Below are 12539 nucleotides of genomic sequence, written 5' to 3' on the forward strand. Positions count from 1 at the left end.
TGAACTTTTTACCTCTGTTGAAAAAAAATAGGCATTTCTGAAAAGAGAAAGAGCAGATACACATTTGACTGTGCATTTTCGCTTCAAGTTCAAGGTGTGGTTGTGTTGTTTTGACAAACTCTACGTGTCCATGTAATTTAGTCTTTGAGATAAAGCAGCCATATTCAGCTTTATCACAATGTTTTGAACTTTTACCTTTTTATGTACGATTAAAATGGAGTGTTTCAATTGAAAAAAACTGAGTGATCGAATCTTGAATGACCACACATTATGTCTTTCGAATCAGGGTGCGAAATTTGTATTGCAAGAATATTTACAGTATTTAAGATAAAAGTGTCTGTGGTATTTTCATCAAAATTAGTTTCCCTCAAGAAACAGCATTGTCTAAGGCTAGTTTTGAGATGTACACCTCTTGTAATCCAAACCTTTACACATGGCTACTTTGTGGTGTTGTTCCAAAGTGGTGCTTTAATGTCCACCAGTGAATGCTGGCATACGGAACAATCGGCTTAATGTCCTTCTGAAGGATAGAACCCATTTATGCAGCAAGCTCGTTGCATATCACCAGACATTTACAATTGGGTCTGGAGTCAAACAGAGACTAGACTGGTCAAATGCAGCCACGACCTTCGAGATATCTATTCTGTCAGCCCAAATATTTCCTTGCATTGGATTAACTGCATGCTCTCAGAACGTTTTGCCAAATGTAGCAGAATCCAACAGGTGGCACCATTACACAGAATTAAATACAAACAAGGGAACTCATAACCAACAGTATCCATCCATTCAAATGCATAAAAGGGCTGCAGCAAAACCTCAAATTTGAATAGCAACAACAGCAACAATAACAAAAGCACCAAGAAAAATAATTATAAATTTTTATTCTTTATTAGGTAGTTGTACACTTCCACGCTCAATTTATAATCAAGCACCCCATGCAAAATGGTATCATTTTGGCATCACACGATATCAGAAAGGTGAAGGGATTTTGAAAGAGCATTTATAGTTGTTTTTTTCCCCCATTAATCAGCAGAATTTTCATGATCGAGGTACAAATTGTTCATAACTTTCTGACCTTAAGAGTGTCACCATTTCTCAAACTGAAAAAAACAGTGAAGTAAGATGGCTTGATAAAGTGAGAGCAGCAAGCAAAGAGAAATATATTTTATACACACATTTCACTCTCAGTGTGGAACACCAGTATTTCACCAAAAGCACTACTGCATTTGCTCCATGATTTGATCATGGGCTTCTTTCTCACTTTCAGAAAAGGCAAAATAAAATACAATCCCTGCAGAACAAGATGTAACACACACCCTTCCCACCCATCAACTTGAAAGCATCACTTACACAATTTTAAACGGTTGCTTTAAAATAAGATATCAGGGGAATAGAATCAACAACAACAAACAATAAATTGCAAACTGCATGTCTCGATCTAAAATCATTTTGATAATCTTGCTACTCAAACATTTAATAGAAAACATTTCTGAGAAAATCGTGAAGAACAATGTTGCCATGCCTGATAAGAGTAATAATAAAAATATAGACTCTCCACCCCCTACCACCTTCCCTCCACCCACTACTGACACCACCAACAACAACCAGTTGAACATCCCGCTTTTGAACTAGTCACTAAGCGCCGTATCCCATAGAAGCAGGCGGCAGTTTAAAGTGACGCATTTGGACAAATAGAAACATTCTTGGAAAAAAAAACAAAAGAAAACGTTAACAGCTTAACATGCACAATTAAAATTAATAAAAATTAAAGTGCAACAGTCACTTAATTAATGCATGCATGCGCAAATGATGACTATAAATAAAATAATAATAATCAAGCAATCAAACCGAAAGCAATTCAATTTGTTTTCCAGCATGTCATGTTTAACCTCCCAAACTGATATTAATTGGCCTTCTTCCTGCATTTTAAAGGATAAAAAGATGAATCTAAGAACTCAGATATCTTCACCAAACCACCGAGAAGAAAAGGAACCTTAAAGATTTCTTTCAAACGGAATACTTCTTTCCATTAAAGATTCTTTTTTAAAGCAATCTTTAATGCAAAGCAAAACAAATTGCATAGCTTTACTAGGTAATGTACAACCCACAAATTTAAGAAAATAAAACATAAAGTTTATTACAAACCTCAAATTAAAAAGAGAGGACAAGAGGAAAAAACAAAACAAATGCAAAACTAAGAGTGCAAAGAAAGTGTATGACTTACACTGCTGTAAATAAATTGCTGAATCACTCACTTTAATGTTTAAATCTCCCTACCCCCATCCTCAAAGTAAATATCAAAATATAAATTGACAAAAAATTTACCCAAAAATCTATTTATACAAACAATGCAATGAGAAATGTGATGAACATCCTAAAATAAAAATGCTTTGTATTTACTTTACATTCAACATGGCAAAATTACTAAGGTCACAACATTTTAAAAAGACCAAACTTTCTAAAAGTAACAAATCAACAGATCATCACTTTAAATACAAAAATAACCTTTTCACAAAACAAAAACCTAATTTATTATTAAATCTGACACATTTGACATCATTTCCTCAACGAAAAGCACAATTACATTAAGAAACAAGCTGCTTTGCACACTTCTATAAGCTGTATTAAGAGGGGGGGGGGGGAACAAGACAAATTTCCAAAACTGAGAATCATCCACAATATCTGATTGATCGTTGATTAAAATTTTCACTTCACGTCCTCATACGATTAAATGCACCACCGAATATCAAATATCTTCAGGGAATTTCCCATTTGTTTGCTTTTATGTCTTGAGTGTCGTCTTGTTCGCCAATCACCAAAAAACTCTGGTCAAATAGGGCTTCAAAACAGGTGCACCACAATCTCATGTCAACCACTGACCTTACCCACAATATTTTGTATTCCCATTAACCTTACCTAACCTGCGAACTTGCAGTTTCCCATTTCCCACCCACATCTCCTCTTTGTTTGTTCTCTTGTTATTGTGTCCAGCTGTTGCCCCTTTACCCTCCATCACCTCATTCCTTCCTCCATGAACCTTGATCTTCTGTTGTAAACCACCTCCTCCTCCCCAAAAACAATAAAACATGCATTTGAAGTGAAGAATTTGATAAAGATTGCATTGAGCAAATCTGTTTGAATTTCGAATGTTTTCCTTTAAATGGGATTAATTTCTGGCCAGTAAACCATTTTGGGGGTAAAATGCTTTCAATGGCTTTTTATTTTCAGCATTTTCAGCAAGGGGCAAAGAATAAAAAATATTTCATGACAGAACACAACTTCTCTTTCATTACAGTTAAGATTTATGATCAAAAACTTTGTACCTTCTCCCCACCAACTCTGCCGTGTTGGAAATCATCAGACATGCTAAATTAAATAACGTCATTTCCTTGCAGCATCCAAAATGAACCACAGATAAGATCAGATAATCAGAAAACCCTTAGAGGCCTTCAGGAGACTCAACCATTTGGAACAATTATTGAAGTGTAAAGTGACGATGCCAATTATATACACAGAACCGTTGCAGAGAGATGGCAAGTTGTTATCACCATCATCATTTCATCAGCTTTGTGCAAAATTTTGCGAAATGGTTTTACACCATCGCGGAGGGAAGTGTGGGGCAAACACAAAATCGAGCTGAAATTATTAAAAGGCTGAACAAAGTGTTCCACAATAAATCAAAAGTTTACTTTTACACTCAATCATCATACAAATATTTACTTTAGCTTTCTTTCACAAAAATAATTGAAAGCATTTTATCAAATGCCCCAAAATACTGCATAATTGCATTTATACCGGTAACGCTGAAAAATCGGCAAGTCTTCACACTCTTTGGTAAGTTATCAGGACAAGTCAGTTTTGGATTTATCCTTTTGAATCACACCTGCGCAAAATATCACTTCAGGAAACGATTTGGTCCACAGGGTAAATGAAAAAAAGAAAAGACTGACATGAATTTGATAAGTACAACACCATCAACCATCCTCTCCCCTCCCTCAACTTCAGTCACTCATCCACCCTCCTCCCCTGTCTTCCACTACATTCAGCTAAACAATGTGGGCTGCAGATGAAGGAATATGGCATGTGACCTCAGTTATGCTTTGCTCGATGACCTTTCATATAGCCAAGCCAGCGACGAACTGTGGCTTTGAAGATTGGGGATGGATCGATAGAGGACAGGAGCTGCAATTGGTTTATGTGTGTCGTGTGATAATCCCAGCGTGCCAGGTTTGGCGCCTTTCCCAACACGAAGTGGCGGAGATCATAAATAGTGCCAGAACCTGAGTCAAAAAGTGGCAGCATGGCACGTAGTGAGTCCATTCCACGCTGGTAGAGGCGTCCTGCCTCCCTGCCACGTGTGCCACCTGCAGTCTGGCTCAGATCATACAGGCCAATAAGTGCGTAGATGAAACCATTGAGAACGAATGATGAGGGGGTGGTGGGGTATTCCTCATACCAATCATAATGACCCATGAACACCGCCTTGACTCCACCGTTCTTTGACGGCACATTGAATGGAGTGGCACCACGAATGGCCGCTTTGAGATAGCGCTCATCATGCCATAACCTGTATGCCCGAACAAGTACAGACATGGCCTGTCCTTGAGCCATTGCTGAATACCAGCCTGGCTCTAGGGGCTGGAATCCCTCTCCCAAGCGTCGCGTCACACCGATTGGCCAGCCTCCTCTGCTGTCCTGATTATGCAACAACCACTCGCTAGTTGCTAAGAAAGCATCCATGTGGGCTGTCGTCGCAAGGGTGACGTTGTCAAACACACCCGTGCCGTACAACGTTAGACGCAGCACTTTGCGGATGAGAATCTTTGTTGGTCTCACCGCCTTTGTGTTCGAAAACCCCACACCTTTCCGAAGATCAGTGAGGAGGTCCCGGGTAAACCTGGTCCATGTGCGACGTGAGCCAATGCCATAATTAATGTCCTTGTTGTGCACGGAGAGAAGCTCAGTATTCGTCACATAGTGCAACACATAAGTGTCCTCTGTAGTTTCTAATTGCACAGAGATCGATCCATTAGAAACAAACTTTATGTCGAAGGAGATCACAAAGTCCTTTGTTTTTCCAATCCACAGAGACACTCCTTTGGAAAACACTGCAGGAAAGTGAGTGGAAGGATAAATAAATGAAAGAAAATGCATTGAACTTGGAAGCAATTATTTATATAAAAAGTTGCCAATTGGTGGAAACATAAAATGAATAAAGTAATGACTGAACAAACAAACAAAATATCAACAGCAAGAGTAAATGTTAAATAACCTAAAAATACCACCAAGCATTTTGTAATAGAGATATTTAGAGGCAAATGAAGTAAAACAAGACAACATTGAAGGTTTTCAACATGTCATTGGTACTTAGGATAGCAATTGTTTGTTCAAACTAGTACAACATAGCTGTTCTGTGAGGATAGGCCAATCGTATTGAGAATAACCACTTTGTAGCATGACTCATTGAAAAATCGCCTGGCTTATCCAACCAAAGCGGTCATTTTGTGATGAAAATGCGGTTCCCTGGATGCAGGATCCAGACCATCATGCCATACAACCTCCACACGAGATGCATTCAATTTCCATCTGGGATACAAGAGAACTTTCAATGTATGTACATAACTCACTCTCCACAAATCCAGGCTGGTTGCCCACCTGCATTAGTTCATCCCCTTATTGTTATAGTTCAACCCCCCTCCTTTCTAACTGTTCCTTTTGTTCTGCTGCATCCTGATCTGTTCAGTGTTCTAGCTCTTCCATGAGCCTTGATTCAATACAAAATAAAAATAAAAATAAATCACTATCTGATGTGCTCCCCTATGTATATCGATTATCTCTTTTACATATGCCAATTCTTTCCCATTCTGTTCCTCTCCAAGCTATTGTCACTCCATTTTGTTATTCCTCCTTGTGCATGTCCATCCCCACATACCCTCGAGTAATTTGTAAACCTGCTGTTCTTTGGTATAGTTTGTAAGCCTGCTTCCCTTTGATAGTTTAAAAACCCACTTTCCAATGTTGTTTAGCTCCTCCATGAGCCTGGACCCTTGCAGAGAAAAATATTCCAGATGTACCTTGGGGTAGAAAGTACTGTACCAGAGTGGTAAATGCTTGCCTCAAACTTCCTTCACTTGTTTTTATTAGTTAAACAATGTAATGTAAAAAAGTTAAGATAAATCCAGTATTAATCAATTGCAATACAAGCACACATGCACACATAATCGATAATCGTACCTCCTCAACCTGTGGAGTTTTGGTAATTTGGCTCACAATGCCTGTGCCATAACCACACCCTGATCAACCAAATCCATCAGTTTACATTTCATACATATGCTAATCACTAGTCTAAATATTTTTAACAGTTTAAAGCATCAATGGCCCTGCAAATTTGTTATAGGTGCACAAAGATTTTTGTTACAAAAAGTTATTGCACCTTTCATCTGTCTGTACCAAGCTCAACAATGAGAATCTTTTTCTTTCTGTAAATAAAATAAAACAACATGCTGGGTGTATTCTTGGAATGAGCTGATCCATAAAACTCCTATAATTAATGTTTCAAAGCAGTTGTGCAGTTAGCTCAAATCATTTTTCATGACTTCATATCTGTGAAAATATTCAGGTCTTCACAATATTTTGGGTCTTTACAATCCATCACAGACATCAATGAAGCTCTTGGAATAGCTGATCCATGCCCTTGTATCCAACATTTTTTTTTGCCGAGGGATTGACTTGACATATCTCCGGTTCAATCCCAGGCTGAAGCACACATTTACTGTAAAATTGTTACAATGTGGGTATCAAAATCACGATGTGTTATTGGAGGGGCTATAATAAAGATGATTAACAGAAGACAACATGAACGGTTAATGAAAATACATTCTTGACAAAATGACATGATAAATACTGTTACCAAATTAAAGTTACGTACTCGCATTCCTGTGAGCTATGTGTTCGACTTTCTGGTTTTGGACTCTCAAAGCATTTTTACAGTACTTATTAACTATATATCTGCAATCACAAAGCGATCACCAAGGGTACCCTCCCCTGGCACTGGCGATTCAATGATGGCTATATTTTTGTTGCACCGCCACAAGACTTTGACCTTCAACATGTAGGGATAGAGTGAAAATTAAGAAAATGTGTCCCCATCTACAATCGATTCATAAAACTCAACATCATGAAAATCAGGAAAATTATTGGCTTATCTGGAATTGGAATTACAGATAAGGTGTGGTCATCGTGCACCATTCATCCGTCTCCCATTTCGAATTCTCCTGCCAAACCGCTGGGCCGATCTGGCTGAAATTTGGCAGCAAGGTTCTGCTCCTGGCTGGTAATGGGGATTGCAAAGCTCATTCCGGTCATGTGACTTTAAGTAGGTCAAAACGGCAGACTTAGTAAATTCCTTCAAAAATCTTCTTCTCCAGAACCATTCGGCAGAATGCTACCAAATTTGGGGTACAACATGAAGACAAGGTAGGGATATTAAATTGTGGAGATCATGCCGATCACATGACCAAAAGTGTGTCAAAATGGTCGACTTCGTAAATATTTGGGTAATTGCATAAATTGTTTCAAAAATCTTTTTCTCCCGACCCACCAGTCAGAATGCTACCAAATGTGGGTTACAACATTAGGCCAGGGCCCAGTTAAGCTACAGATCCAGTGGTCCTATTTTTCAAGTTATGATCAAAAAAGGTGTTTTTTTATTAATTAGGTGACAATCCAGAAAAAGGAGGTCAAGGACACTAATCAAATATCAGATGCACAACTTGAATACAGGTACACTATTATAATGCAATAACACCTTGGAAGGCCAAGTGGTCTGAGATGCCACGTTGACAAAATTGAGCAGTGACAAAAAAATGCATTTTTTTTTTTTATACAGATCGCCAATTGACTTTGACGTTTAATTTAGAGGGATATGATGTAAAATAAGCGCAATGTGCCTTGCTCTAAGCTGTCTAGAGAGGGAAATTTTGTTCCGATTGGATAAACCTGAGTCAAGTTGTGGTGAAAAATGTTAAAATGTCTATAATTAGGACATTACCTTAAAATTAGGTCAAGGCCAAAAAAATTATGAATTCCTACATACTTTGTATTCCCATTATTGATGCAAAATTTTATTCTGAAAGTCCCAGCTCCCTCCGAAATACAGTTCAGACATTGGCAGAACCCCCCCTCCCTTAAATGATGGTTTACTACTCCGAGGGGTGTAAGAAACCCTGAGGTACCATTACAAATTGGGGGCACTAATTGTAGAAAATAAACCCTACAACAGCTTGAAGCTGAGGCTTCATAATAATGTATGTTGTGCTGGTAGTAATCTCTCTAAAAGTAGGAGGCAGAAGTTGTGTAGGGAAAGAAATGGTGCGAAAAAAATAAAATAGAGCAAGGACCTGGAGCAGAAAAATGCCGAACAAGTGTGTCCTTCTTGAGGTCCTTCACAGACTCCAAGGTACAGCCAGGACCCACGTCCCATTGAGCCTTCTCTGCGGAAACGTCAGCACCATCAAGAAGCGTCACATATGGGGCTTTCTCCGTCAAGTTTTTGCTGTAGTGGCTCAGTCCATACTGAGCAATTTGAATGGCATAAAAGTAGCCTTGTGGACCCCATTGTGTGGAAATGGGCACACCTTGGGGTAAAAAAGAAATTTGAAAGAAACATGGTTGGGAAAATAAGGAATATATATCATCACAAAACGAGATATCCAACTCTACTTTAAACAAAGTTATAAATTAACAAAATAGAGCAAAGGAGAGAGCGACAGAGAGAGGAGAACGAAGGGAGAAAAAAAAGAGGGGGGTGCGTGTGGGGGTGCAAGGTTCAAAAGGTTTTAGTTTTCAAGTTATGTAGTCGACATCTGGGCATTCCTCATATTCGGCAGGGGTATATAGTGTTCGTACTGCTCAGCAATGTTTGCCATGTTCCCACTTCCAAATGTTGTACATTATTGAGAATTTTGTGTTGAAAAAAAACAAACCCAAAAAAACGATGAGAAAGCATCCCCAAATACAAAGCCTATCTGCTTTGGACTCTGAAAACTAAACTTGACAAAAACAAAACAGCTAAAATATACATTTTAATTTCATTAATTTGTGTTCTTCATATTCTCATAAATAAAGGTTTGTTGAAAATTTGATGACAAAGCTCAAATGGTAAAAACATTATGCACTGGACATGCGCACATGCACACAAACTTGCAAAACCCCGTCTCACGCTGTGAATGGGAAGGGGATGATGAAATGTTGCATGATGGAAAGCATAAGGAAAAACAGCATCCTCTTCAGTGGTATTTTTTTTGTATAACTACAGTACGAGACTTTTGAACCTCTTTCTTCATCATTACATTTAAGTTAAAAAAAAAGGTGAAAGAATTTTATTTTGAATGATTGCAATAAAAAGAAAAATGAAATAAGAAATGACTGATGGTGTATATTTTTGTTAGTCATTTAAGTTGAGCTAATGAAGTTAGGATGAACAAATCTGAATTCACTGATTTTAAAAATGTTTTCATAACCATCAGTAAATCGATGAATAACTCAAAGCTGCTTTTATTTTTTTTTAATACAAAAGCAAAGTTATGCAAAAGAAAACTACATATTTATTTTGTAGCATTTACAAAATAATAAACATTTATTTTCTCATTTTAACAAGAATTACATAGATATTGTTACATTGGAGGGGGTACAAATTAGCTGGTACGTTAAGTTGCCATTGTCTGTGTGTTCACATAGGATAGAACTTGTTTTGTCACCAGGGACCCATTAGAGTGAAGTTGTCCTGTTGTTATGTATGCTATGAAGAGTGGTAGAGTTGACATCTGCATTAGGTACGAAAGCGGGATTTGTATGCGTCATCTCTGTGAACCAGGCAAGACAACCAGGCAGAGTAAGGAGAGGGGTGGTTTTGGACATGTCTGCAGCCCGTGTGCGGCTTCTAAAACGTCCATATGGCCTGCGATGGTTCGAGAGGTGCCATGATGCCAGCCAGTCCATGTGATGTAACCACGGTGGCAACTCCATACCGCATGAGTGGCAGAGCCATTCTGGGAGGAGGGACACTTGGGAACTGTGGGCGTGGCCATGGGGGAGGTGATAAAAGGGGTTGCGCTGTGTGAGAGAGAGAGAGAGAGAGAGAGAGAGAGAGAGAGAGAGAGAGAGAGAGAGAGAGAGAGAGAGAGAGAGAGAGAGAGAGAGAGAGAGAGAGAGAGAGAGAGAGAGAGAGAGAGAGAGAGAGAGAGAGAGAGAGAGAGAGAGAGAGAGAGAGAGAGAGAGAGAGAGAGAGAGAGAGAGAGAGAGAGAGAGAGAGAGAGAGAGAGAGAGAGAGAGAGAGAGAGAGAGAGAGAGAGAGAGAGAGAGAGAGAGAGAGAGAGAGAGAGAGAGAGAGAGAGAGAGAGAGAGAGAGAGAGAGAGAGAGAGAGAGAGAGAGAGAGAGAGAGAGAGAGAGAGAGAGAGAGAGAGAGAGAGAGAGAGAGAGAGAGAGAGAGAGAGAGAGAGAGAGAGAGAGAGAGAGAGAGAGAGAGAGAGAGAGAGAGAGAGAGAGAGAGAGAGAGAGAGAGAGAGAGAGAGAGAGTAGTGAGCGGGAGAGGCAGGTGGATATGTATCGAGAGAGGGCTGAGAAAAGAAGAGATGAGAAGTGAAAAGAGAAGAGAAGAAAGATGAAGAGAGGGAAGGAGAAGGGAAGAGAGGACAATAGAGCAAAAGAGAGGTGGAAGAGAGGACAAGAGAGGAGAAGACAAGAGAGGAGAAGATTGGGAAGGAGAGGAGAATATTGGTTAAGAGAGAATAAGAAGGGAAATCCAATCAGGGAGATAGAGAGAGATAAAGGGGAAAAAGTGGAAATAATGTCATGGATTTCCCACTAATTGAATAGGGTCTGGCTTTTTATTTAGATAATAATGAAATAAAAACGATGATGATGAAAATGAAGATGAATGGAAATAATCAGGTACAAATTGATGGACAAAAGATCAAAGAAGCAAGTTGTTGAACTAAAATGTAGTTGTCGTTCCAGTACAAAACTAATGGGCTGCGTTGGTGACACATGAGTATAAAAACACAAAAACAAGATTATTTGAGTTATCCACCGTAGAGGATCACAAGGTGCTGATGTTTCGGGCTGTCCCCTTCATCGAAGAAAAATATGGAGGATAAAGCCCGAAAGTTAAAACCTTGTGATCCTTTACTGCCGATAACTCTAACCATGTTAATGACCGAGTTGTTGAACTACCTTGGAATTAATATTGAGAATGTAAGGAGATAGTTCAGCAGAGAAAAAACAACAACAAAGAATGCAGTGGGGAAGAAGCTAGTATAAGAGGATAAGCAAAAGGGGCGGGGGAGAATGGAAAAGCCATGGAAGATGAGAGATGTGAAGTTGGAATTGAATAAGGATGTTGTGAAAATGTTCGCATTGGAGTGTACAGTAGTCGTTAATGGCACAGAATCGTAGACTTTGAAGAATATCCAATTAAGACAGGGAGGGAAGAAGGAAAATTCCTCAGATTGATAATATCAATGGACAGGAAAAAAAAAAATTGATATCAATGAAGCAGCAATGAACAGAGCTGAAAGTATGAAAGATTTCCTTGTGGGACTCAAGATGGCTAAGTGATAAGAGGACAGCAGAAGAAGAAGAGAAGAGAAGAGGAAAGTAGAAGAAGGGTAATCAATCAAGTTAACAATAAACAATTGTGAGTGGAAAACATAATTTAGCATGGATTTCTTTCAAGGAAAGTGAAACTACATTGAGTCAGTTGATGACAAATTTATCTGTCACAAGGCAAGTACATTGATAAAAATGAGTTGGAAGCGTGCATATGTGAGGTCAATGGTGGCCTGCAAACATGTGGGTTTGTGCAAAGAAAAAAAAACATGACCCAAACGGTACCACATGAAAGAACTTGACATTTCAATTCCTGATATTGCAAACAATTAAAATATTTACACAACAACTTTGTCAAACAAATCCTTTCATGTAAAGTTTACAAACATGGCTGTAACCGAAGGCGAGGGTGGACGACAAAATTCTCGCTCCAGACAAGGCGGAATATATTCAGCTTCAACTAAATCTCGATGGTAATGAGATTCAATAATTGAAATATCTTTCAATTGATCTTGCATGGTACATGAAGACACAGGGGGTCTCCTTTCTCAGAGGGCTCCAAAGGGAGTTCATGATGACTAACGTGAGTGATGTTGAGCGGGAAGCACTCAAAACCGACTTTTTAACCCAGACAGGCATTCCAAACGTACTTAAGGCCTGCTGACCTTTTACTAAAGTTCCCCCCCTCCTGCCCCCCCCCCCACTCCCTTCCACCAACTTCAACTGCTTCTTGGACTTTTTGGCATGTTTCACCTTATGTAAAGGCCAATCTTCCTCTGTGTGCATTCGACTATTATTATCCGAGCAACGCAGTGATAGCTCAAGGTGAAGTGAACAAGGCTCGTCATTGCATATTTATGGTAAATTCATGAACATCACAAAGATTTCTGGCATGTTCTGAAAATTCAACATTCCTCTCCCAACCCCTCCC

General features: G+C 39.0%; 1 protein-coding gene and 1 long non-coding RNA gene across 7 annotated transcripts in view; one reads left to right on the forward strand and one right to left on the reverse strand.

Moving 5' to 3' along the window:
• Positions 1-12539, forward strand: part of LOC147017030 (uncharacterized) — a 41652-nt gene that overhangs the window by 16685 nt on the left and 12428 nt on the right. The gene's annotated exons all lie outside the window — the stretch shown is intronic.
• GLCE (glucuronic acid epimerase) overlaps positions 865-12539 on the reverse strand; it is an 85802-nt gene continuing 74127 nt past the window's right edge. For all 6 annotated transcript variants that reach the window (XM_085846377.1, XM_085846378.1, XM_085846382.1 and 3 more), the window contains 2 exons: positions 8400-8636; positions 865-5108 (listed from right to left, as the gene is read on the reverse strand). In XM_085846377.1, coding sequence (XP_085702503.1) covers positions 4090-5108; positions 8400-8636 — 1256 coding nt within the window. In that variant the 3' untranslated portion in view covers positions 865-4089. The remainder of the gene's footprint in view (positions 5109-8399; positions 8637-12539) is intronic.

This window comes from Eptatretus burgeri, chromosome 11 (genome assembly GCF_056783735.1).
Source record: "Eptatretus burgeri isolate ZD-2024b chromosome 11, Ebu_testis_v1, whole genome shotgun sequence".
In the NCBI taxonomy this organism is placed as follows: domain Eukaryota; kingdom Metazoa; phylum Chordata; class Myxini; order Myxiniformes; family Myxinidae; genus Eptatretus; species Eptatretus burgeri.